At 44.2% G+C, this 23,572-nt stretch overlaps 1 protein-coding gene across 1 annotated transcript in view; it reads left to right on the top strand.

Moving 5' to 3' along the window:
* TNFRSF21 (TNF receptor superfamily member 21) overlaps positions 1-23,572 on the top strand; it is a 66,205-nt gene that overhangs the window by 16,510 nt on the left and 26,123 nt on the right. The window contains exons 2-4 of the mRNA XM_032648978.1: positions 2,731-3,382; positions 4,923-5,417; positions 23,137-23,402. Of these exons, the coding sequence (XP_032504869.1) occupies positions 2,731-3,382; positions 4,923-5,417; positions 23,137-23,402 (1,413 nt within the window). The remainder of the gene's footprint in view (positions 1-2,730; positions 3,383-4,922; positions 5,418-23,136; positions 23,403-23,572) is intronic.

The raw sequence follows: 23,572 nt of genomic DNA, 5'->3' as shown, positions 1-23,572 counted from the left end.
AAGGAAATGCAATCTACGTGGTTGACCCTGGCCTCGAGCTGCTTATAATCAGTATGGGAAGATAAGTATATACACTGAGGAAGCCATCAACTAACATTACAAGGCAATATGTCGTTAGGCACCAACATGATGAACAGAAGAAACAGGAAATGTGTTGAAGAATTTGCTCATCGGCTTGGCATCTGGGTGTCTAGGAATGGTTGTAAAGGCTTCGTAGAGAAGGTGGAACTTGATAACCAATCACAGACACCTTGAAGGTTAGAGCTGAATACAACCTAGTCCAACCTGATAATTTTACAGGCATGTAAAACCGGGTCCAATTGATCTTAAGGCAGAGTCTGGACAAGAACACAAGTCCTCTGTTCTCTAAATCTTTGCCCAGGTATTCTTTGTATTTCAGGTCTGGTGCTCTCGTAGGCTGAAAGTACGTATCTAGTAAATTCATAGTAATAAAGAGGAGAAGGAGTGAGGGGTTCCTAGTTATGGGTTGTATGGAGACTTCTTTGGTCCTTGAAGAAAGGGGTTCTCAAAAGCCTGAGGGCAGCATAGTTGTAGCTGTCATTTGGGATGAGAAGGAAAGAAAAGGGAAACTGGGGTGTTGTGTGGGAAGGGAAGGAGGCGAATATGGATTATAGAAAGACACATGCGTGCACTGACACATGGACAGAGAAGCAATCTACATGTCCTTAGTAGGAAGTATCTCTAAATCCTTTACCATGCGCATGTTCAAAGGCATATCCATACTGTTGAAGAGAGCTTGACCATTATAGAGAAGGAAGTACCTATGTGTTCAGACATGGAAAGGTTTCAGCGATGCAGTATTAGAAGGTGAACAAAAGCAAGTCACTGTGAATAGTGGGTACGGCCTGTCCCCTTTATATACGTAAACCAAACCCAAACCCAAAGTAGCTGAACTGGCCAACTGAAAGCATGTATGTGTGTTTTATGTGTAAATGCTCAGAAAATGGTCTGGAACGATGCACACCAGAATGAATAGTGTGTTTCTCTGGGGAATGGGTGGATTTGAGCAAAGACTTAAACATTTCACTCTATTTCATAATTATTAAAATTGTTACAAGAATGTTTATTTTTGTTATAAAAATAATCATTAAAAAAGAGGAATATTAAAACAGTAAAAAGTGCCAGGTTGGGTGAGAGGCAGAGGGAAGGGCTCTGACCGTGGAACTGAGCTGTCTCAGAATCATAGGTGATGAGAGCCCCAGGAGGCCCGTCGTGGTTCAGGGGGTCTAAAACTTAGTTGGGGATGAGAATCACTTGGAAAGCTTAACAAGCAAACCAAACCAAACCAAAACAGATTCCTGGCCACACTGCAGATCCACGTGATACCAGGTGATGGGCTGGGGAGGTGGACTTTTAAAAAACTGCTCAGGTAATTTTGATGCTGCGTTTGAGGCCCGAGTCTCTGTCTGAAGCTCTGATTTAGTTTCCCTGCCTCTGTATCAAGGAGAGAAGTAAGGATCTTGATCAGGGAGAGCCAGCTTCAGGTTTTCTGGCTCCTGTTCTCCTGAACTTTTCTCAGTGACTGTGTCTCTTGATTCAGGTGTTTTCCCTAACATCGGATTTTCGGTATCATCTAAATTTGTCTTTACATTTTATAGGGAACATTCTTAAATACTGTTTTTTTTAAAATAATTTATTTATTTTTGGCTGCATGGGGTCTTCGTTGCTATGTGTGGGCTTTCCCCAGTTGTGGCAAGCGGGCTGCACTTTGTTGCGGTACATGGGCTTCTCATTGCAGTGGCTTATTCTTGTTGCGGAGCACGGGCTCTAGGCGCGCGGGCTTCAGTAGTGGCAGCACACGAGCTCAGTAGTTGTGGCACACAGGCTCTAGAGCTCAGGCTCAGTAGTTGTGGCCACGGGTTTAGTTGCTCCGCGCTGTGTGGGATCTTCCCAGACCAGGGCTCAAACCCATGTCCCCTGCATTGGCAGGCAGATTCTTAGCCACTGTGCCACCAGGGAAGTCCCTTAAATACTGTTTTTGAACTTGACTGCCATCCTCCCCAAGCTTTGTGCTTGGGCTCCTAGGTGGCAGCAGGTTGACTGTGGCCTTCGGAGGCTCAACAAACAGGATGTGCATCTAAAAACATTAATTCTGTTATTTAAAGCCCGTTAAGAATGCCAAGGGCCTGCCTCTGTTCTACAAAATACAAACAAAAAACATTTACCTTTGTCTATTGGTCAACTCCAACCGGGTCACCTGTTAGGGAAGTAGCAGCTCAAATATTTGCCATGCTGCTTCTCGGCTGACTTGTCCTGGTATCAAGAAATGGCCACGCAACCTTTGGGTCATAGAAGGAGGACACTATTCAGCAAGTTCTTTTCCTCTTGCATTAGAATTTTGACTTCTGTGTAGTGTTTTTAATGTGAGTCCCAAAGTGCTTTCACATTCATATTCTCCATTGATTTTACAATCAGTTCGAGAGGTACTGTCAACTTCATTTTATAGATGGAAAAAAAGGAAGCTAATACAAAGGTCAGGCAACAAAACCAAAGCTCCACAGCCAGGAGATCAGGCCCCCATACGGAACTGGAGTCTGTTTTTCTCTCTGTTATGTTGCAGCCGCAGTCTTAAAAGGGTACAGAACGGGTCAGACCTTTCATGGGAATGATGATGATGGTGGGCTTGGGATTCTTCCATCCTTTCTCCTCCTTTTCCCGTGTAACACCTTCTTGGTTTTTGTCCCCCCACCTGCTTTTTCTTTCTTTCAGCTTGGATTCCTCAGTACCACCAGGGCTCAGCCGGAACAGAAGGCCCCAAGTCTCATTGGCAAATACCACCATGTCGATCGTGTCACCGGCCAGGTGCTTACCTGCGACAAGTGTCCGGCAGGAACCTATGTGTCTGAGCACTGTACCAACACAAGCCTGCGTGTCTGCAGCAGCTGCCCCACGGGGACCTTTACCAGACACGAGAACGGCATTGAGAAATGCCACGAGTGTAGTCAGCCGTGCCCCCGGCCGATGATTGAGAAATTACCTTGTGCTGCCTTGACTGACCGAGAATGCACTTGCCCACCTGGCATGTTCCAGTCAAATGCTACCTGCGCCCCCCACACGGTGTGCCCTGTGGGTTGGGGGGTGCGGAAGAAGGGGACGGAGACGGAGGATGTGCGGTGTAAGCAGTGTGCTCGGGGGACCTTCTCTGATGTGCCTTCCAGTGTGATGAGATGCAGAGCATACACAGACTGTCTGAGTCAGAACCTGGTGGTGATCAGGCTGGGGACCAAGGAGGCAGACAACGTCTGTGGCACGCTCCCGCCCCTCTCCAGCACCGCCCCTCCTTCCCCTGGCACCATCAGCCTTTCCCGCCCTGAGCACGTGGAACCCCACGAAGTCCCTTCCTCCACTTATGTTCCCAAAGGTAACTTAACCTCATGAGTTATGTATGTGAGGAAGGCTTTGTGCTCCGTGGAGGTACCGAGAATGGGCTTGGACCCAGGATATTTTCTCCATCTGGTCTATTCCAAAGTCACCCCTTGAAGAAAGGGCTTGCGTTTTGTGGCTATTTAAAGTCTAGCTTCTTTGGACCTGTTAGAAACATTGAGACTCAGAAGTTATCTATCGGGGGGAGCAAGTATCTGAGAACTAGGTGACATCAAGCTAGAAAATAAAAACTGAGAGAAACAAGGTCAGCGTGTGGCCTTATGGAAGTCACTGAACTTCTCCAGGCCTTGGTTGCAAACTTGTCAATCGTATGACACCATAAATGAGTGATTTAGCTGTTTTAAGGTCCCTTCTAGATTAAAAGTTTTCCAACACCCAGTCAATCCTGGGGAGACACAGCCTGAAGGTCAGAAGGAGAAGGGGAGAAAAATACCATGACATCTGGAAGGGAGGGATGAATGTTGGATCTGAGGTGGGCCAGAAAAGGACAGTAAGGCAGAAGCTTCAGGAAACAAGCACATCCGTGTCACATTGAAGGTAACTAGCGTTCACATCTAGAAAAGAATTTATTTTTTTCAAAGGACTTTATGTCCTCCATTAAGTGTATCCCAGTTTTCCTCAGAACTCATTTTGAACCTCAGGCAAGAATAACATTGTTTTTATTTTCATGTCCTTTTTGATTAAATTTAATTTTCATGAGATGACAGCCAGTGTGAGCTGTGCTTTCCAGCAGACTCTCACGTGTGGTTACGTTTGACCTTCCCGATGACTCCATAAGGAGGGCCTTCTCACAACCGCCAGTTGAAATGAAGAAACAACCTCAGAGAGATCCCATGACCTGCCCAGGTTTCCTCAGGGGTTGATTCAGGCCAGGTCCTGTCTCTTGGGACTCAAATTCCCAGGCTTTCACTCCTTAATAGAGAATGCTTGTGGAAGCTTCTCCGAAAGCAGTCCACTGAGCTGCCTGCCCAAATCTTGTTCCTCTTATCACCAGCACGTACTAAGCAAGTCCTGCCTGATTGTACTCACTGACCTGTCTCACTGAACCTTTCACTAGTCAGACTTAGACTGGAGTTCGAGCTCTTTTCTTTATTTTAGTCATAATCTCCATTTTACCACTGCATCGTGAAATAGCCAACTGGTGGGAGAGTAGCAATAAAGAAACTAAAGGACAAAGGAATTCAATTGGAACTAGTTTTCTGAATAATCAAAACAATTAAGGGTTGACCCAGTATAAGCAGCACAGGAGAAGCTGCTGTGAAGCTCAGACACTGGATCCCTGAGGATGGTTTTGACACGAGGAAGTGAGTTTAGCTGTTAAGCTGAGTTTTTACCTTCTCCATAAAGGTGCTGTCAGGGTCTTTATGAAAATGTACAATGCCATTTATTCTTAAGCTCCAGAGGTCGTCTTTTCTTGGATTATCTGGCCTGGTTTGGAGATGACTAGGAAGAGGAGGGAATGTATAGAGCCCCACATATAGAAAAGCTCTTCCCCCCTCCTTACTCTTTTTTTCTAGGCATGAACTCAACAGAATCCAACTCTTCTGCCTCTGTTAGACCAAAGGTGCCGAGTGGCATCCAGGAAGGGACAGTCCCTGAGAACACAAGCTCAGCGAAGGGGGAGGAAGGTATGAACAAGACCCTCCCAAACCTCCAGGTAGTCCACCACCAGCAAGGCCCCCACCACAGACACATCCTGAAGCTGCTGCCGTCCATGGAGGCCACTGGGGGCGAGAAGTCCAGCACGCCCATCAAAGGCCTCAAGAGGGGCCATCCCAGGCAGAGCCCACACAAGCCTTTTGACGTCAATGAGCATCTGCCGTGGATGATTGTGCTTTTCCTGCTGCTGGTGCTCGTGGTCATAGTGGTGTGCAGTATCCGGAAAAGCTCGAGGACTCTGAAGAAGGGGCCCCGGCAGGATCCCAGCACCATTGTGGAAAAGGCGGGGCTCAAGAAATCCATGACCCCCACCCAGCACCGGGAGAAGTGGATCTACTACTGCAACGGCCACGGTAAGCCTCCCCCATCTTTCCCCCTTGCTTCCAGATCCCCCGCCTCTCCCTCCCTAGTCCCTGTGGGCGGAGGGAATGGGAAATGCAAAGTTTCTGGAATCTCCTTTGAGTACCAAGTGCTGTTTGATCTCAGTCGCGTTCCGAAAAAGGAGGTGGTCAGCATTCGACATAATAACGTTCAGAGAGAATAACTCCTCTGCCACCTGTCCCCGTGGCACATTTAGAGGACAGTGTTTTGGCATCAGAGACGTGAGAGTGACCTTTAGGGACTTCGTTCAACCTCATCATTTAACAAGTGAGGGAATCAAGTTCAGAGAGGTTTGGCTGCGTTGACCCAGGGGAGTCTTTTGTTCGGGACGGATGGGACTGAATCCATGTCTCCTGACTTTGGAGCCCTTGCTTCTTCACAGGAGACTGCTCAGAAAATTGAGGGAGGAAAAAAACAACTTGTCTTAAATTTGCCTTGTTGAATTTGAACCTTGCTTTCAGGTTCCTATCACTTTTCTCACATGTCCTTTTCCCCCCTTATATTTTTAGGATCGCATTTCTATCAGGAAGATCGAAAGGTCTTTTGGGTTTTAGACACTCAAAGCTTAGTATATCGGTTATCATCTGAGGCTGGGCCCTGTATCTTTTTCCTAGTTGTCAGTGTGTATGGATATAGGCTGGAATTTTCAGTTCTTCCTCTTTTGAGGGCAAAAAATAGCTTATAGAACTTGTTCTAGCAGCTAAGTGTGATCTGAAGACTACAGTTTTCAGACTGTGGCAGTAACTTCCCTTTCTTTAATATTAAATGATATTTCAGCTCAAAGTTTTGATAATCCCATTTGGGATCGTTTTCCTTAAAGATAAAGGGGTGGGCTTCCCTGGTTGCGCAGTGGTTGAGAGTCCTCCTGCCGATGCAGGGGACGCGGGTTCATGCCCCGGTCCGAGAAGATCCCACATGCCGCGGAGCAGCTGGGTTCGTGAGCCGTGGCCGCTGAGCCTGCGCGTCCGGAGCCTGTGCTCCGCAACGGGAGAGGCCACGGCAGTGAGAGGCCCACGTACCGCAAAACAAACAAAAAACAAACAAAAAAAAAGGTAAAGGGGTAAGCTTAACTTCCTTAAAGGTGGTTTGGCCTTTTGTATTGAGTCTTAAAAATGTTTATACTCTTTGGCCCAGCAATTCTATTTTTGTGAATCCATCATAAAGATATAAACCAGAAATATTAAAAAAAAATTGAAGCACAAAGATCTTGAACTTTTAATTCAGCATTATTTGTAATAAATAAAAACTGGAAATACTCAAAGGGCTGGTTTTAGGGAAATGGCTATGTAAATTATGGCATATCTATATAGTAGAATATTATGTTGACATTGAAGATTTTATTATGAAGTTTTTTACTTTTTACCCATGACATAGGAAAATGTTTATACTAGGTTAAAGAATGGGGGAAAAAAAAAGCTCCGCACTACACACTTTATAGAATATTACCCTAGTTCTCTTAAAATTTGGGAATAAAGACTGAAGGAAATATGCCAAAATGACAATGATGTTTCTTCCAGTTTGGTGGGATTTGGTGAGATTTATGTGGATTTTTTCCTTCTTTATTAGTTTTCTGTCTTTTCCCCAAATTTTCTATGATAAGGACATGCTACTTTTGTAATCAGAAATGTAGAGAAAGTTTAAAAGAACAACTCATTTTGCTTCTTTTTGCTAATTTGTATGAACGATCAAACCAAGTGAAAGTCAGACTGGGGTGAACCTCCGACTTGGGATGAGCCTATACAGACTTGAATAAAACAACCCTTTGCAGGCAACCATCTGGGCAAGCGAGGCTCCAATTCTTCCTCCTTTTTAATAAAAAATTTTTATTTGGATATAATCTCAAACGTATGGAAAAATTACAAAAATAGTACAAAGAATATCTATATACCTGTGCCCAGATTGACCTATTATTAACATTTTGCCCTTTTGCATTATCATGTGCTCTCTTTCTATAAAAATATAAATTTTATATTATAAAATGTGCCATGTAGAATAATCTGTGTTATATATAATGTTATATAATATAATGTTCCATAGTACACAATATATAGCATGTATATGCACGTATATACAGACATAAAATAATTTTTCTGAACCATTTTATGACCATTTATGCCTAGATTCTTCAGTATGTATTTCCTAACAGTAAGGATATTCTCTTAAAAAACCAGCACAGTTTTCAACTTCAGTAAATTTAACATGGATACAATATTTTAATTTGCTGTCCATATTCCATAGTTGTCAGTTGACCCAGTAAGGCCCTTGATAAACAGCATACTTTTTCCTCTGGTATAGGATCCTGCCTAGGATCCTATATTTCATTAAATTGTCCTTTAAGGTGGCCAGGCAGAACACTTGTTCTAATATATCTAATAGGCAGAAAACAGTGTTCACATTGTGCTTAATTATGTAAATATTTGGAACTCTCCTCTCATTATTCATTTTATTTTTTAATAAATTTATTTATTTTATTTTTGGATGCGTGAGTCTTCGTTGCTGCACGTGGGCTTTCTCTAGTTGTGGCGAGCCGGGGCTACTCTTCGTTGCGGTGTGCGGGCTTCTCACTGGTGGTGTCTTCTCCTGTTGCAGAGCATGGGCTCCAGGCACACAGGCTTTAGTATTTGCAGCACGCAGGCTCAGTAGTTGTGGCTTGAGGGCTCTAGACCACAGGCTCAGTAGCTGTGGCGCGCACGGGCTTAGGTGCCTCAGGGCATGTGGGATCTTCCCAGACCAGGGATCGAACCCATGTCCCCTGCGTTGACAGGCGGATTCTTAACCACTGCGCCTCCAGGGAAGCCCTCACTTTATTAAAGAAACGACTCCATTACTTTAGTAGCTGGATTTATAGATTAGATTATGGTCAGCTATAGTTCTAAACTCTCTTGCAGTGCAGTTTTCAGAATTCTTGAGAACACAGGGAGTTGTAGAAGTAAATCTGGTCCAGCAGCAGAAAGCAATTTAATACCATGATCTTAGGCATTCTTATGGCCACTGTAACCTTGTAAACTACTATGTCTGTGTCCTTGAAGCAATCCTATTTTGTAGAAAGAATGGAAGTGCCAAATTAAACAAAACCTGAGCCTACCTTCCGAGAAAGCAGTATTTCAGCAATACACTTTTCCAACTAAATCACAGTCGTCTCGCTCAGACGTTATTATCTCTCCCAGTAGTTTAACCTTTTTCCCCGGGATTTTGCATTGGGAAGTTTATGTTTAAGGTGTTTTTTTAAGGAAGGTCTGTTTCCAAATTGCTATTCTCAAAGGTACACCCAGGTAAAATCCCATAACAAAGGGAGGTTCTGTTTCAGAAAAACCATTCCAGGTGCTCAGAGAGGCCTCTGGAAACAATACCGTGTTGATCTGATTGCAGTGAGTTCTGAGCAGCAGATAATCCTGTATAATAAGATCGTTTTCTGGTCCTTGTCCATTTCACACTGAATTGTTCAAGAGGATGAGGGTGGGGATAAAATCGCCTAGTCCTGTGTATTCTGTATAAGAGGTCGTGTAGGACCTCACTTAACCCTTACCCACCTTAAACAGATGGTGCCGTGCTCCTGAATGCCTTGTAGACCCCCAGCACTGTGAAGCCAGCCCAGTGGTTCCCATCTTTCTCACCAACAAGAGCCTCTTTTGGTTCCACTCATCCCTCTCTGCCTTCCGTGGGTTTACGGTTTTAAAGTTGGACTCCACAAAACTGCCTCCCTACTTCCATGGAATCCTAGTTTTGGAAACACATGACGAGACCTTATGTGGCCAGGAGGATGGGAGACTGAGGGGCTGTGGCATTTTGTATGTTTCCTTCCTTTCTGGAGTCATAGCAATTTTCTGTTGGTAGATTGGGACTGTACTGTGGTTTTCTGTAGTATGCCCTTTTCAGCAGCAGGAATTGAATGTCCATTCAGAATTTATTTAAGAGTTTATTACTAGGTCCAAGTATCATCAAGATGTAAGTCTATTGTTAATGCTTAATGTGCCATGTTTTTGTCTTTTTCTTTTTGGCTACGTTGGGTCTTTGTTGCTGAGCGCGGGCTTTCTCTAGTTGCAGCGAGCAGGGGCTGCTCTTTGTTGCAGTGCTCGGGCTTCTCATTGCGGTGGCTTCTCTTGTTGGAAGCACGGGCTGTAGGCATGCGGGCTTCAGTAGTTGTGACCCACGGGCTCTGTAGTTGTGGCTTGCAGGCTCTAGAGCGCAGGCTCAGTAGTTGTGACACACAGGCTTAGTTGCTCTGTGGCATGTGAGATCTTCCCGGACCAGGGCTCGAACCCATGTCCCCTGCATTGGCAGGAGGGCTCCTAACCATTGTGCCACCAGGGAAGTCCCTTTTTGTCGTTTTTTAAAATTTTAGTTCTTTTGATAACATAACCCAAGCATAATGGGGCAAGTGGGGGTCCAAATTGTTCAACTTAAAGATTAATGTGGGTTCATGTTATTTGGGAATTTACACGAAAAACAATATTTTTTTGGTCTGATCGCTTTGGAAACAAAAAGCACCAAAGTAAGGAGAGTGACACTTAGCGTGTACGCACTGGCCATCCATTGCACTGAGAAAGTCTCAAGTGATCTTAAAACAGTCACCTCATTCACTTCGTTAGGATTATGGATCATACAAAACAGTGTGGTCCTGTCCCAGTTAAGGACAGAGATGGCTTGAGAATGGGAGCCAGTGCCGTTCTCTCGGTGCTGTTTCTAATATGGGTCCTTGCTGTTGACTTTCCTTCCTTTGTTCCTCTCCTCCCTTCTGCCTTCCCCACTTCTCTCTCTTCCTATTTGTGACCTGTAACTGTTTGTGATGAGTATGAAGTTGGGTTCCCAGCAGCCCCGTTGCCCTTGGGATTTTGAGGGGAAGTTTGGAAAGCAGGTGAGGCGTGGAAATTGCCCTGAAATACTTGTGGAGGAGGTTCTGGACAGTGAGAAAGGGAGCAAAAAACGGACAATGTCTCTCTCTTCAGCCGCATTCCCTTTTTCTTTCAGACTTCAGGCTATGAAGAAAAATGAGGGGAAAAAAGGGTGAGAGACAAAGGAATTGGACTTACCTTGTTTAAACTGCACTTAGTTCCTGATGAGCACATTCATAGTCCTGGATCTTAGGGAGATCGGAAGCATTTGACAGGGACAGTAATCCTTCCCTGTGTAGTTTCTTAAAGCACGTGTTGTATAAAGACAGCGTCTCCTTTCAGTGGACGCAAAAGGGATTGTGAAGGTAGCTGGTGGATGTTTTCTCAAGCAGACCGTTTTGTACCTGCAGCAGCAAAAAGGCAAAGGGCTCATTCTGTAGAACGAGATACTAAGATGCTATTTCTTTTTTTTTAATTTTTAAATTAAAAAAATTTTTTTTATTGGAGTATAGTTGATTTACAATGTTGTATTAGTTTCTGGTACAGCAAAGTGATTTGGTTATATCTATCTATCTATCTACCTGTCTACCTATCTATCTACCTATCTATCTATATTCTTTCTTAGATTCTTTTCCATTATAGGTTATTATAAGGTATTGAATATAGTTCCCTGTGCTATACATTAGGTCCTATGGTAGTCTGTATCTGTTAAACCCAAACTCCTAATTTATCCCTCCCTCACCCTTTCCCCTTCGGTAACCATAACTTTGTTTTCTATGTCTGTGAGTCTGTTTCTGTTTCATAAATAAGTTCATTAGTTCATTTGTATCATTTTTTTTAGATTTCACATATAAGTGATATTATACGGTATTTGTCTTTCTCTGTGTGACTTGCTTCACTTAGTATGATCATCTCTAGGTCCATCCATGTTTTTGCATAACTTTGACGTCCCAATCTGTACCTAAAGACTGTTCTTAGGGAAAACAATGCTGCTTAAGGAACAGGACAGAATTGGCTTAGTGCACTTACTTAAAAGGTTCAGATATTGTCCTGGCACTGAGCTCTATTTTAGATCTTGAGTTTCTGGTAATATATTTTTTATTTCTTCCATCCTTTCCCCCATCCACAACTCACTGCTCAAGCAAAGCAAAACAGGACATCATCCTGCCTTACCCAGCAAACGAGCAGATACACATCCCCTCCCATCTCTGTGGTCTTTAGGTTTTACTCCGTAACGACCATGTTCTCAGTTCTGGGTCCCTACAAATCCCAACAATAGGCTGAGAATAAATGCTTCCTTTCCTCCCAGAATTCTGGTTCCTTACAAAACCCAGCAATAGGCTGAGAAAAACTGCTTCCTTCTTTAGGATTGGCCCCGTGTGGGAGAAGTGGTTTTTATTGGGGCTTTATGAAGGAAAACCATCCCTCGGTTTTGCAACTCTGCAGACTTCATCCTCTTTCGAGGGGAAGCAGGAAGATGCCATCGAATTGTAAGAGCGGAATTGTGATTGTGTGTCTCTTATAAATATTTCCCCGAAGTAGCGGGGGTTGGTTAGGGACAGATGCTGAGTAACTGACATGTGTGCCTTGGATGCATTGGAACAACATCAGGTTTCGGGAATGACATAACATTTTGCCTGAATTATTAAAACCACCATAAGCAGTGTTGAGAAATGAAGAACGAATGAAGTGCATTAGGAATTCAATAATAAGTACTTTTCCACTTTACATTTTTCTAAAGTGAGATTAGGGAGTGTTTGCTACCACCCACATAGGCAAGATCTTGAGGTGATTTTGGGGTGCAAAAGATGGACTAAACCGTGACTTACTAATATAATTTTCTAACCTTATAAGAAAGGTTTCTGCTACCATTAAGTTTTCATTGTCTACTTTTCTTTAACAAAGACTTGTATCGCGCTTACTGAATGCCATATCCTGTTCTAAGCATTTTTTATAAATATTAACTTAATTTTCTTAACCATATGAGGTAGGCCACTATCATGGCCATTTTACAGGTGGGAAAACTGAGGTACAGAGAATCACTTGCCCGAGGTCGCACAGCTACAAAAGGGCAGTGCTAGGCTTTAAACCCAGGCACTGATCTGACTCTGGACACTGCCCCTTGATTCTTAGAATCTGGATTTATTTTTCTGGTTCTTGGAATCTGGATTTTAATTTTTCCAATGTTAGAAATTTCTAGTTTCTATGGTTGATTTTTTAAAATTGTGCTCAATCAAGAAAAATTTATTTCCCTTAGCAAAACCCAGCTTGTTCTGAAATAAAACAACTGAAAAATTGTCACCAATAATGAGTTTTCCTCCATAGAAGTCACCCCGATTTCCTACTTTTCACTGTTTTCTTGGATTGCTTGAAATGGAAAAATTCTAAAGCCAGATACCCAATGGCTGAAGGCTCTGAGGGCTGTTTGAAAACATAAAGGCTGTTTCAGATAAGTCAGAGGTGATGGAGTCGTGCTAATTGGAACTCACATCTGTTGAACTTGGTGGTAGTTTTCTCAGCCCCAGACAGCAGCAGCTGCAACCAAAGAAACCCTCCTCCCTTTGCCAAAAGGCTCCTGGACTCCAAATTCTAGACAGTCATCCTGTCTGTCAGCCCAAATTTCCTACGGGAAGTAGACTTGAAGTGTAAACACCGGGAAGCCAGGCTGAAGGGAGCAGATTATTCCATTTAAGAGGTTGCTGTGCCCTTGCTCTGCCCCCAGGGCCGCAGTCATTTTCTGGGAGCAGGCAGGAACAGGCAGGCTGTTCTCCATCCCGTGCTCCCCAACCCCGGTCTTTGCCACCTCTGCTTCCGGTAATGCTACTTCCAGCCGATGGCACCTATCGGTTGAACCTCTAAGATGTTTGAGAATTATAAAGCACACACAACCACTGCAGTAGAAAAGCCTCTTATTGCGACAGCCTCAAAAGCATTATCTCGTGCACAGAGTCTAGAGTCTGTCATACAGAGTGAAGTAAGTCAGAAAGAGAAAGACAAATACCGTATGCTAACACATATATATATAGAATTTAAGAAAAAAAAAATGTCACGAAGAACCTAGGGGTAAGACAGGAATAAAAGACCCAGACCTACTTGAGGATATGGGGAGGGGGAAAGGTAAGCTGTGAGAAAGTGAGAGAGAGGCATGGACATATATATACACTACCAAACTTAAGGTAGATAGCTAGTGGGAAGCAGCCGCATAGCACAGAGAGATCAGCTCGGTGCTTTGTGACCCGCCTGGAGGGGTGGGATAGGGATGGTGGGAGGGAGATGCAAGAGGGAAGAGATATGGGAACATATGTATATGTATAACTGATTCACTTTGTTAAAAAAAAAGAAAGGTGTGGCCTTTGCCCTTGGAAGGCTGTTGTCCTCCCCAGGCCCACCCACCAATGGCTTCTTCCTCTAGGCTTTAGAGGACAGGTGTTTATGTTTTAAATGTATATTTTTTTTCTCTAATTTATTGAACAGCTTTTGAATTTAAGCTGTTTGGGATACTGAAAAACACATAAGCATTTTCCCCACGTAGGGCTAAAATGCAAGTAGAAAAGAAAATCCTTACAAATGAGTGTCCTTGAATCAACCTGGTCAGGTATTATGTAAGCAGATTTTGCAGAGAAGGAGGAATCTCTCTAATTCTGTTGATTTTGTTCTTCACGAGTAATTGGTCGTTACCCTTGCAGCGTATGAACAGAATTTGACGTATTAGGTTGTTGATGGTATGTCAGGTTGTAAAAATTAGGCGGGTTCAAGTTTATAAATTAAAAAAATAATAGTTCTTACTATATTTCGTCAAATCTAAGACACCACTGATTGTGAGACGCACCATTATTTTATACACCACTAAGGAAGAAAGCACACTGCAACCAAGCTACGGAAAGGCACTGGTCAAAAACATATATATCACTTATACGTGGAATCTAAAACGCTGATACAAATGAACTTATCTACAAAACAGAATTGGACTCACAGATTTGGAGAACAAATCTGTGGTTACCAAAGGGGGAAGGAGTGGGGGAGGGATAAACTGGGAATTTGGGATTAACAGGTACATACTACCGTATATAAAATAGATAACCAACAAGGACCTACTACTGTATAGCACAGGGAACTATATTCAATATCTTGTAATAATCTACAAGGGAAAAGAATCTGAAAAAGAATACCTATCTATCTATCTATCAGTCTATCTATATCTGAATCACTTTGCTGTATACCTGGAACACTGTAAATCAACTATATTTCAGTTTTTTAAAAGTGCATTTAGATGTTTTAGCACCTCTAAAATATGGTAGCAATGTTTTAGCCCCAATCTGGCTTCTTTTCCACGTAGTCTGACAGCACGATTCTCACTGCATTGTTCGGTTCTGAGTTTTCCTCTACGGCCTACTGGGTCCCTTGGTTCCCTTCTTCCTGAAACACTTCCTTCCTTTGGCTTCCTGGACTCCACCCTCTCTCGCTCTTCTCCCACCTCTCTGGCTGTTCCTTCTCCAGCTCCTTGGCTATTTCCTCCTCTTGGACCCCACCTCTGAATAATGGAGAGCCCCGGGGCTCAGGACTCAACCCTCTTTTCTACCCTCACACACCCCTTCCGTGGGTGACCCATGGCTTTAAATGCCATCTATCTTCTGCTAATTCCCAAGTGTATCTACCCAGCCTGGATCTTGTACCCGAACTCAACATACAGATAGCCTCCCACCTGCCTGATGGACCCAGATGTCCAAGAGGCACCTCCCACTTAAGATGTGAAAACCTGAATCCCGAACTGTGCTGCTCACATCAGTTGCCCAGCGCAGAAAATGGCCCCGCTGGTCTTCCTGCTCCTCCGAGCAAAACCTTAGCATCATCCTTAACTCCTTTCCTGCTTTCTCACCCCATATTCAAGCCATTAGCCAATCCAATCAGCACTACCTTCAAAATAGATGCAGAAGGCCACCATTTGCCCTCATTTCCACAGCCACCACCCTGGCCCCAAGGCACTGTCACCTCCCTCCTGGATCATTGCCATGGCCTCTGAACTGGTTGCTCCACTTCTGCCTGTGCCCCTTTTAGTTTATTCTTTTCACAACGGCCAGAGTGATCCTGTTCCATGTAAGTCACATCGCGGCAGTCCTGTCCTTGAAACGTCAGAATCCCCAGTGACTTTTCACTGCACGGGGAGCGGCAGCCTGAAAGCCCAGTGCAATCTGTACTCCCCTCCTGGCCATTCGTATCTAGCCTCTGACGCCCACCACACTCCCCGCCACTCACTGTTGCAACCACGCTGGTCTTCCTGCCCTCTTTGTACATGCCAGCACCCATCCTCCCTTTCTACCTGCGGTTCCCTCCGCAGGACTTGCTCCCTTACCTCCATTAGGGCTCGATTCCAACGTTAGCTCAGTGGAGCCTTCTTTGAGATATCAGGGAGAAGGCCCCATGTCTAAAATTGCAGCCCTGCCCCCTCGGTCCCCTTCCCCTGCTGTCTTTTACTCCTTAGCACTCCTGGCTGTGCAACGTATGGAATATTTTATTACTTCCCGCGTTCCCCAACAGAATGCAGACTTCACCAGGAAAAAGGATTTTGTTTTGTCTCAATCGCTGCCACGTCCGCAATGCCCAGAATCGTGTCTGGTGCTCAGTAAGGGCTCAGTACATTTTCATTATATGAATAAACGAACAGCTTCATACAGAGGCTGAGACAGGGAGGAAGAGGGCATTTTGTGTTGTTTTGTTTTCCTCCTGGAATGAAAGAAAAGGTTATTAGTTTTGTCCTCCCAGCCTCAGTGAAATTTATATCTTCCATTCCTACTGCTTTGATAGAGTTTGCCCTTGGTAAACAGTTCTTCCATTAACCACGAGACCTTTGCACGGTGGTTTTTAGCGGCTCCCGAGATTCATCTGAGCTTGTAATGATTGCCTATTGAACCTTCAACAAGATGCTGATGAATTCAGCTTTTGGGGTTTCAGATGAAATCTAAACAGTTCCTCCAACTTTTTACCGCAATAGGGAAGGAGTATTTTTAACTTGGGGCCAACCAAGTTCCTGGCGTGGATGAAGCAGTTTCCTGTGTGATACTTTGGGAGTGATCACTTTAGATATAGTATGTTTTTTGCCTTTTGTTTTTGTTTTTGGCCACGCGGGATCTTAGTTCCTTGACCAGGGATCGAACCCACGCCCCCTACAATGGAATCGTAGAGTCTTAAACTCTGGACCGCCAGGGAAGTCCTGATTATAGCATGTTTTAACCATCCTATGACATGCTGGTTACTGCAAAAAAAAAAAACCATGCACATGTGGGGTTGTTGCTTTTAGGAGCATTTACTATGTTATCAGGCCAGCCAGACCGTGGCCTGGATAGCTTATCTCTGGAGGAGGTTTCCGCCATGGTGGGACCTCTTTGCCTCGTGAGCTCTGGGCCCTCACATGGATTCAGTGGACCGCCCTCGATGGGAAGAGGGCGCCAGCAGAGGGAGAGGTTATTGCACAACGGCTGGGTTCCTGTGCCAGGAAGCCCACGTTTCCCCCACTGGCAGCCACACGTGGGCCTTTCTTCTTGTCATCATAGAGACTGTAGATCTGGCAGGGCTACACAGCAAGGATGTGCATTTGGTCCCTCTCATTTTCAGGGACTTAAGTTACAGGGGCTAATGGGATAACAAATGGTGGGGAGGAGGTTCAGGCAAGAGGGGAGGGATGTAAAAAGGCTCTCATTCATTCATTCATTCACTCATTCAATCAGAGATATTCATTGTACTTTTGTTATGTGCTAGGCTCCGGGAGTAGCTGGGGATAACGGTGATCGAAGCAGACATGGGGCTCGGGCAGAAGGTGGCCAGAAACGGCATCTCTGAGGACATGACCATTGTACAGGGAAGGCCATCATGGCATGCTAAAGCCAGACTTTTTTTTTTTTTTTGCGGTACGCGGGCCTCTCACTGTTGTGGCCTCTCCCCTTGGGGAGCACAGGCTCCGGACGTGCAGGCTCAGCGGCCATGGCTCACGGGCCCAGCCGCTCCACGGTATGTGGGATCCTCCCGGACCGGGGCACAAACCCGTGTCCCCTGCATCGGCAGGCGGACTCTCAACCACCAGGGAAGCCCTACCATGGCTTCTGAATGATGGCACTCGTTTCAGATATTTACCTCCAAAAGGAAGGAGCGTTAATACCTTCTCTTGAAAAGGTCAATTCAGGTTCGTATTAAAAGAGGAGGAACTTTTTTTGCATACTGACGTTGACATTGAGCCTCCGATGAGGGTTGTCACCCAGATTATATCTGATTCAGGGTTTTATAACGCATGGGAAAATGCCATGTCTTCCACAATAACCCAACTGCTCACCTCGTGCCTTTTCCTTGAGCTCCCTCACAGCAGAGCTGGGCAGAGTCCGCTCATTCGGAAGAACCCCCCGAGTCCTGTTATGATGCCCTGTGTGTGGCGGGGGGCAGCGTTGACCTCTCACATGTGTCTTTCTGTGGGTGGTGCCCCTCTTGTGCAGAGGTGCCCCTTCGGACACATACTGGTGAGGTTCTGAAAAACCCAGGAGGCGAGGATGCTGGTGCCCGGCCTTATTGTTCAGCGCCTGTGGTCCTGGTGCTAAAACCGATGTCTATGCAGAACTCCTCCCGTCTGTCAGCTTCGTTGCCCCAGTGACTCTTGTCCAGAAATGGAGGGGACAGAGGAAGGAGAACCAAAGTGCTTTACAGGTTTAATACTTGACCCCGTACATCTCCTTACCCAGCCTATGAGATAAGAGATGGTATTTTCGTTTTACTGGTGAGTACACCGAAATCTTAGAGGTCATTTGCCCCATGTCACACAAGTTACAAGTCATGGAGTTTGAAACTGTATCTTGGGATTAGCAAGTTTATGATCTTTCTACTACCTGCATCTTAAAAGTCACAAGCCATTTCCCTGGTGCCAGAACCACCTTCGCATACACAGCCCCTGGCAAGTACAGCCCCTGGTTTATAGGGCTTGGCTGCGTCATGACTTCTTTGGAAACTTCAGCCATTCTCCAGAGCTCCAGGACCTGCCATCACAAGAAAAGGGAAGTTAAGCTCGTTGCCTATCAGTCAGCACTTCTGTGCGTTGATGGTTGTATAGCTTTTCAACCTAAGAAAAAAAGAGATTTGGCATCACGCTAAACAAGTTAGATTAATTCAACACATGGTGACTGTCTCCATTCTAGATGAAAATTGTTGGAACGCTGATGGACAGATGAGTAGGGCACCCAGCCACGCAGAGATTTGGTCTCTATTTTACTATCATTTCACATTGAGATTGATCATTGGGGTAGGAACTTCATTTGGGAGGCTTTGTGTGTGTTTGTGTTTCTTTAACAATGCTTTTCTAAATCTTTCTGCCGTTTGACAGTCTAGCTGTGGTCTCTTGAAATTGCTACAGTTTCAGGGGTTGGAGAACTTTAGCACGTGGGCTCATTTGTACTGCTTATGGCCGCTGTCACCTAACAACAGAGTTGAGAACTTGCAACAGAGACTGTATGGTTCTCAAAGCCTAAAATACTTATTCTTGTCCTGTACAGAAAAAGCTTGCTGAAACTTCCTTCTTTTTTTAAAAAAAAAGGGTACCTTAGTTTTAAAGGAAAGAACTACACTTGCTAGCCCTAAAGAAAAACTTTCCAAGCATCTGCTTGGTCAGTAATAACAGGCCAGGAAGAAGTACACACACCATGGTCTATGCCGAGTGCATTCATATGTGGACTGTGCCCTAGGAGCATAATTCCAGTGAATAGCAATGTTCCTCTGCGATACCATATTCCCTATTAACCACAACAGAGGTACCACTAACTAGCTGGGCAACCTTGAACTAGTCACTAACCTTTCTACATGAGATTCCTCACCAATTAAATTAAACATTAAAAAAATTATGTATCCCACATCATAGTATGTATAGGTATGAAGTATATGCAAATATATCTATATATGTGTGTTATATATATGTATGTAGCTTTAAAAGGAATAATAACATAAATATCAAATACAATAATAAAATAAAAAGAAGACCCATTTCCCCACCATCCAGCTTAGGAAATTGAACCTCAGGAATACCTTTGAAGTCCCCTCTGTGCACCTATCCAGTAGGGGACAGCTACCGTATCTCGCTCCCTCCCCAACGGTAGCTATCTCAATTTAGTTTAATCATTCTACTGCTTTGCCCTATAGTTGTATTGTTTAGTTTTGCCTGAAACGTGTTTTCTAAACGAAGAGCACTTTCAGATCCCATCAGATTTTGTACTTCATCAGTGTGACTTCATTTTCTTGGTGCTAAACTCTTTGTCTGAAAATCTCCCAAGGGCTTTCAGTCCAGCAAACAAAGTTAACACACGGTGGCTGCCCAACAAATACTCTTGAAATATTCCGCAGGTTTTTCTTTTCCCTTTGGTGGCGATAGTGGGGTCGGGGGCAGGGTACACCAAAGTCGTGGGCTGGTTCAGACTGGTCTTCCCTCCTCCTGCTGTGGTTTGTGATCCTGTGCTAGGCTGAGAGGCTGGGGTCTCCGGAGGTAGTGGTTGCCTTTGTATTTATCAGCTCCGAAGTGGGAGGGGCCCGTGGTGAGGAACCTTGTTGATCCAGGCTGGTTCACAAAAGTTGACTCCATGTTTACATAGTAAAAGAATAAGGTGAAACCTGATTCGTGGACCTAAAATTTAGCCTCCAGTCAATTTTAGTTGAAGGAAAATCTCATTGCACCCATTCTTCGTGTTTTCCTTTTTTTTTTTTAATTTTGTGGCAGAAAAAAAGTATAAATACTGGCTTTTGGAAGAAGGAGCTATTGTTAAGCGTAAGCCTTTTAAACTCTGTAATTACTCTATAAAGCCTGTGTGTTTCCATCAGAAATGCATTTAGTCTTAAGTTGTAGTGCCCAGTGTATGGAACATTTATAATGATGGGGTACTTCCAAAAATAAATCCACTCTATAGAAAATGTTAATCAGCTCATCCCCAGGGACCACACTGAGTATCTCCATTGTACAAATGAGGAAATGAACATGACAGTTAGTGGTTTGCCCAAAGCCGCACTGTCACTGGCACTACGAAGATTTGAGCAAAGGGCCCACATACAAGAAAACAGTCATGTTTCCATGTAAGACACTGTGGGCCTTCGTTAACTTGACCTAAATTAAGATTCGGGGGCTAAGAAGCCTTTTGGTGTTTGGAAGAATCGACCACACCAACCACAAAGAGCTGGCTTGCTTCTGAAAGTTACCTGCGGGGTTTTAAATAAGACATATTGTTTTTTGAGGTGTCTGTTTGCTTGAAATCAGAAGCTCTGTATCTGTCTAAACATTGCTATGAAAACTGGAAAACAGCGGGTTCAAGTGTATTTCACACTGCCGGGGAAAATAGTGTGGGAAGTACAGTCGGGTCTCAATCTGTGGCATTCTACTTTTACAGTTGACAAGAAAGCAGCCTGCTACCAGGAACTTACTTTCCGAAACCATTTTCAGGGGGTTGGTTCAGGATGTACACGCAAGTCTTCCAAGTCATCTGCTTCAATGGGATTGCGTGGCAGAGGAAGGGTTTCCATGGAGGAACCACAAATTCCTCCATTTACAAGGAAATTTCGGGAATTGTTATTGCTCTTTTCTCAGGCAAAAGTTGATAGCTCATTTTATAAATATTTTCCCCAACAACTGATTGGAGCAAAAAAGGTTTTTTTCTTTCCCGCCCAACTAACCTCTAGTTAATTGAAAAATTCAATTAACCATCACAGTAAGCTCCTCTTCTCTTCTTTTGCTTTCTTCCCCAAGTTTCACTTGAGAACTTGACTTCATTTTTTTTTTTTTTTTTGGCCTCACCCTGTGGCATCTTAGTTCCCTGACCAGGGATTGAACCCGTACTCCTTGCAGTGGAAGCACAGAGTCCTAACCATTGGACCGCCAGGGAATTACCCCCCCCCGTTTTTTTTTTTTTTTTTTTGAGTAGTAAATGTTTTAAAGACTTTTTTTCAACTTTCCTTTTAAATTGAAGTGTAGTTGATTTACAGTGTTGTTAGTTTCTGGTGTATAGCAAAGTGATTCAGTTATACACATATATATTCTTTTCCATTATAGCTTATTATAAGATACTGAATATAGTTCCCTGTGCTATACAGTAGGACGTTGTTGTTTATCTATTGTATATATAGTAGTTTGTTTCTGCTAATCCAAAACTCCTAATTTATTCCTCCCTCACTCCCTTTCCCCTTTGGTAACCATAAGTTTGTTTTCCACATCTGTGAGTCTGTTTCTGTTTTGTAAATAAGTTCATTTGTGTCATATTTTAGATTCCACATATAAGTGGTATCACATGGTATTTGTCTTCTCTGTCTCACTTCACTTAGTATGATAATCTCTAGGCCCACCCATGTTGCTCAAATAACACTATTTCATTCTTTTTTTTTTTTTTTTTTTATTCGGCTGCACCGGGTCTTAGTTGCGGCGGACGGGCTCCTTAGTTGCAGCTCTCGGGCTCCTTAGTCACGGCTCACCAGCTCCTTAATTGTGGCTTGTGAACTCTTAGTTGCGGCATGCATGGGGGATCTAGTTCCTTAACCAGGGATCAAACCCGGACCCCCCCCCCCCCCACTGGGAGCTCGGAGTCTTATCCACTGCACCACCAGGGAAGTCCCTATTTCATTCTTTTTTATGGCTGAATAGTATTCCATTGTGTATCCTCTTTGTTAGCTGTAGTTAGCCAAGACATTGTTAACTATAATAACTCTGGTATCTGAGTTTGTGAGTATGGCCTCATTCAAAGATACGGTGGTGTTGATTCAGAAGACTCATTCACCTGTTGTGATACCTACCAGAGCCCTTACTGTGGGGTTATATATACACTCCATGGATAAATTTGGGAAAAGCCAATACGTAATTGCAGAGAGAAGGTACCTTAAAGAGGAAGACACCAAAGTGTGCCACTCAGGGAAAACCCCACCTCACAGAGGGTCGGTGGTAGGTGCTTATCCTGAGTTGTCAAATCCCAAGATTTGATTTTGGCATTTTCACCCTCTGTTCATCAGATCTGGGGACTGCAGACCCCTGCTGATTGAGTTTATAAGTAACTGATGAGCCAGGATGACTCCATTTATAACGTTATCCAGTGAGTTGGGTTCAAAACACAACGCACCTACCTTTGTGATATTGGGCAAGTTGCCTGACTTTTCTGTTTTGTTTTGTTTTTTCTTACCCGGGCAGTTGGAATGTTAATACCAATAATACCTGGAAGATAATAGCTAGTGTTCGTATATTGTCATTTTGCTGTTGTCTTCATTATAACCGTGCAAGTCAACTTTAGGAGACTGACACATAGATCAGAAAGTTGCCTCTTGAGCATAGGATTTTAGAGCATGGGAAGTTAGAAGTTCTGAAGGAATGCCCCCATTGGGCTGGATCAGTTGGGAATTTCATCAGTTGATATACAAGACACCATAGCCAGACTCTCACCACCCATTACCCAGACCCTGCTGGATAAACTCCACTGCAGTGTGAACCTGTGGCTTACCTTTTCTAGATTTTATAAAGTCGCCACTTTTTTCATCTGAGAGTCTCTAGTTTATTTGGTTCCAGTTTTTAGCAACGATAAAGGAATCACTCTGAGTACTTTGTTTGGGTTTGACTTTCAAAATATTGTTTAGGGGCGATTTATTTTTCTTCCAGGTTGCTCCTCTGGTTCCACGTTCTGGAAGTGACATTTGCAGGAGGGTACCTAACTAGTCTCCAGGATGGCCTGCATGTGCAGTAGGAGGCCCTGCATCCCTTTGACGGACGAGAGCCATGGGAAAGCGTGCTTCTTTAAGTTCATTAAAACAGATTGGCCTTCTGTAAAGACCTCACATATCTGTATTTGTGTTTTATTTTATTTTGTGTCTGGTATAGGTATTGACATCCTGAAGCTTGTAGCAGCCCAAGTGGGAAGCCAGTGGAAGGATATCTATCAGCTTCTGTGCAATGCCAGTGAGAGGGAGGTGGCCGCTTTCTCCAACGGGTACACGGCGGACCACGAGCGGGCCTACGCAGCACTGCAGCACTGGACCATCCGGGGCCCCGAGGCCAGCCTGGCCCAGTTAATTAGCGCCCTGCGCCAGCACCGGCGCAACGATGTCGTAGAGAAGATCCGTGGCCTGATGGAAGATACAGCTCAGGTAATGCAGCCCGGATTGTCTGTCTTCCCCACTAACCTTTAGGCCCCTGTGCTCCAGACTTTACCAGGTATATGTAATAAGGAGAAAGAACTGAGAGTCGGTGTCTAGGTTCTGTCTCTCTTGTCTCACTCCCACACACACACCCCTCTTCTAGGGCAGTACTTCTCAAT

The sequence above is a fragment of the Phocoena sinus genome, chromosome 11, assembly GCF_008692025.1.
Source record: "Phocoena sinus isolate mPhoSin1 chromosome 11, mPhoSin1.pri, whole genome shotgun sequence".
NCBI classification, from domain to species: domain Eukaryota; kingdom Metazoa; phylum Chordata; class Mammalia; order Artiodactyla; family Phocoenidae; genus Phocoena; species Phocoena sinus.
The sequence above is the reverse complement of the archived record's forward strand: the minus strand, read 5'-3'. Positions and strand labels throughout refer to the sequence as shown.